At 58.0% G+C, this 3,178-nt stretch overlaps 1 protein-coding gene across 1 annotated transcript in view; it reads left to right on the top strand.

Moving 5' to 3' along the window:
• Positions 1–1,892: 1,892 nt before the first annotated feature.
• The window catches only part of PROX2 (prospero homeobox 2), a 2,951-nt gene continuing 1,665 nt past the window's right edge, over positions 1,893–3,178 (top strand). The window contains exons 1-2 of the mRNA XM_010178973.1: positions 1,893–2,445; positions 2,536–3,086. Of these exons, the coding sequence (XP_010177275.1) occupies positions 1,893–2,445; positions 2,536–3,086 (1,104 nt within the window). The remainder of the gene's footprint in view (positions 2,446–2,535; positions 3,087–3,178) is intronic.

Here is a 3,178-nt window from a genome sequence, read left to right as displayed (position 1 = left end):
AGGCCATCCACGTTGGGCTGCCATGGCTCTGCTCCCCCCCTGCAAATCTCTGGCAGAAAGATGGTGGTGCTGGAAGCCTCAGGCAAGTGGAGGGCTTCTTGCCAGCTCTGGGTTGATCTGCTTACAAAGAGTGTATCGTCCTGGGTTTTTGGGGCTGGGAAGCCTCAGCGTAAGAGACAGGTGAGCTCCCTGACCTTGCTGTTGAACACAGAGGAGCTGAGAAATGATGACCAAGTGCCAAAAGAAGGTGTTTCTGTAACAAACCGAGTGAGGTAGCAGGAGCAGCGGTCTCATGCCCGTGGCCATGCGGAAAGGCTGAAGGGTGGGTGAAATCTGTGACTGCGTTGCATTTGCTGCATGGCTTTGTCAGGAGCAGCTCGCAGGCTAAGAGGGGGCTGCAGGCGACGATGAAGCTCCTGATACAAGGGTGGGGGTGATACTGAGAGCTGCCGGCACCCTGGCCTCGCGCTGCCACAGGTGAAGTGAGCAGTTTGAGTGCCCCCACAGCAGACGGTTAGGAAAATGTAACCCTAATGCTTGTGAGGGCTGGGGAGAGAACATGTGAGAGCAACAAGTGGTGTTGGACAACCCAGAAAATACCTGGTTTGTCAAGACTAGAGCTCTGCGAAAGGTAGAGCTCTCGCTGATACCTGCCTGGGGTGCAGGGCTGTTTGAAGAAAGGCAGCCTGCTGAAAACAGTGAGAAGAAATCTATTTTCTGCACTGCTCCTTAGCCCGGGGCACTCGCCGTGGAGCAGACGGTCATGTAGACAGCAGGGTGATGGTGTTGAAAACGATCAGACATTTCTGGGGATAGCAAAAGCATCTCAGGCACTTTAAAGACGCCTGGAAAAGATGTAAACTGTCCTACTTCAGGGATGCAGAGCTGCTGCTAATTAATGTGGATGAAGAAGCAGCATCCCACAGGGACGGATACTCTGTAATTGCCCGGGATTTGAGCTTTTGCACCTCCTTTTGCAAAGCTGTCCGAGCGAGCAAACAGGCGGAGGGGGTGGATCCCAGCCTGGAGTCAGCGTGACAATTTTAAGCCCAGGGCTGCTGGCTCAGTAGTTTTTCTCTTCCCCAGTAATCCCCATCCCCATCCCTTTTATTCAGCGTTTTGCCAAGCGCTTAGGAGCCCCGTGCTGTGTTAGCCTGGACATCTCAGTGTGTCCCGCTCGCAGCAGGTCACATCACACTTTCACCCTCGCCGTGCCCCTTCCCACCAGCCTGTTTGTGCCACCCTGGGCCCCCAGCGCTGCCGCCCATCACCGTGGCCTTGGGGCTGTGGTGCTGGTTGCTGGCAGAAGCAGGCAGCAGCCGTGCCCTGGCCTAGCTGCTGTGTACCATGAGTGCCTTCACCAGGGATGTAGCTGCCGTCCACATGCTCTGCCAGCACCCAGGAGCACCCAAACCCACCTTTGCCCAGGCGTGCATCGCAGGGGGCTCTGTCTGCTGCTCACAGCCCTTGCACCTGAGCCCGCAGGCCCAGAGGGGAGTTTTCCCAAATGCCTCTGGTGCAGGTGCAGCTGGCAGTGTGGGAAGTCTGTGCTGCCGGGCAGATTTGGGGCCCAAACCATGTGAAACGTGCTCCATGTATGATGAATGCCTGGCTGGTAGGTGGCAGCTGTGACAGTGTCCAGCAACACCTGACAGCCTGCTCACTGGTTTTGCAGAACCTGGAGGTTTCTGTGTGAGCCATTCCCTGCTGAAATAGATTTTGCAGGGGAGCAGGGATGGCCTGGAAATCTGGGAGGAAAAATCTGCAGCCATGTGCATGGAGAGCTGCTGTATGATGTCCTGCTCGCTGATGTTTCTTGCTCTTTCTCCAGCTCTGCACCGCTAGCAGGCTGAAACATCAGACACCCAGGAAGCCCGCCACTGTCCCTGGAAATGATCCCCAACCAGTTGAGGGTCAGCTCTTCAATGTCCAGGCAGGAAGAAGAGATGATGGATGGCAGGACTGGCTCTGAGCAGGACAGAGACCATGCCACTTCACGGCATGGCCAGGGGCTGAAGTTGGAGCCCTGTTTCCAGACCGACTCTCTCTTGCCTTCCCCCAGTCCATCTCTGATATCACAGCTCCTCAGCCACCGAATGGCTGGCAGGAGCCTGGATCCCACCATCCTTTTCCCCTCCTGCCAGGCAGTGGCCCTGCCTCAGGACTACGAGTGTGGTGCATCTCCTGGAGAAGGAGCACAAGCCCTGGCTGTCCCCAAAACCTATGCCTCAGTTTCCATGTCCTGTGCTGGTGACAGGGACCAGCTCTCTGACCAGCACCTACGAGCCAAGCGGGCCCGTGTGGAGAGCATCATCCAAGGCATGAGCCTTCCACCAGCACCTCTGGCATTTGGCACCAGCCCGGAGGCAACTTTTGAGCACAAGAGGGAGAGGGGTGGCAAGATGCCCTGGGAGAGCAAGAGGAAGCTGAAGTCACCCCAGCAGGGTGCAGGGGCAGCCAGGCGAGTGGCCCCCATGGGGGATAGCTCCCATGCTGAGGGCTGCCAGCAGCTGAAGGAGCAGCTCTGCTTTTTAGAGCAGCAGCTGAGGAGGCTTCAGGAGAAGTTCACCCAGGTCTGTGACTCTGAGGACGCTGCCCAAACCCAGGAAGGGGCTGAGAAAGCTCATCCACTGCCTGGGAAGCCTGGAGACAGAGCAGACAAGGACAAAGTCGCTGCCACCAATGACCCATGCAAAGTGCCTCTCTGGAGGAGCATCCCGGAGGTGCACGGGCAGGAGGAGGATGAAGGCAGAGGTGGTGCGTGTGGCTTGCCCTCAGCTGCGAGGGTCCTCTCGCGGGCACTGAAGCACGAGCTGGCCGGGGTGACGTCCCAGGTGGTGGACTCCGTCCTGAACACCATGTGGCCGAAGGGAGCGGGCCACATCCTGCAGCAGCACTGCAGCCTCCCAGTGCAGGGGCCAGGTGCCAGGAAAGAGTATTTTGCTGCTGGGAAGTGCAGAAAGCTGCTTGCTAAGCCATCCCCCATGAATGTGCTGGGTTCATTGGGCTCAGCTCGGGCTGAGGGCCTGTCAGGAGCTTCAGGGAAGAGCCTGGGCTCTCATGCTGGCTCCTTCAGTTCAAAGGGGGTCAGAAAACCCTGTCAGATGCCCAGCATGGGTTATCCACTGGGCTCGGCCGCCCCTGTCCAGGAGAGCCAGCTACTGAGCCAGCTGCTGGG

Source organism: Mesitornis unicolor, unplaced genomic scaffold (assembly GCF_000695765.1).
Source record: "Mesitornis unicolor isolate BGI_N332 unplaced genomic scaffold, ASM69576v1 scaffold5092, whole genome shotgun sequence".
In the NCBI taxonomy this organism is placed as follows: Eukaryota; Metazoa; Chordata; class Aves; order Mesitornithiformes; family Mesitornithidae; genus Mesitornis; species Mesitornis unicolor.
The sequence above is the reverse complement of the archived record's forward strand: the minus strand, read 5'-3'. Positions and strand labels throughout refer to the sequence as shown.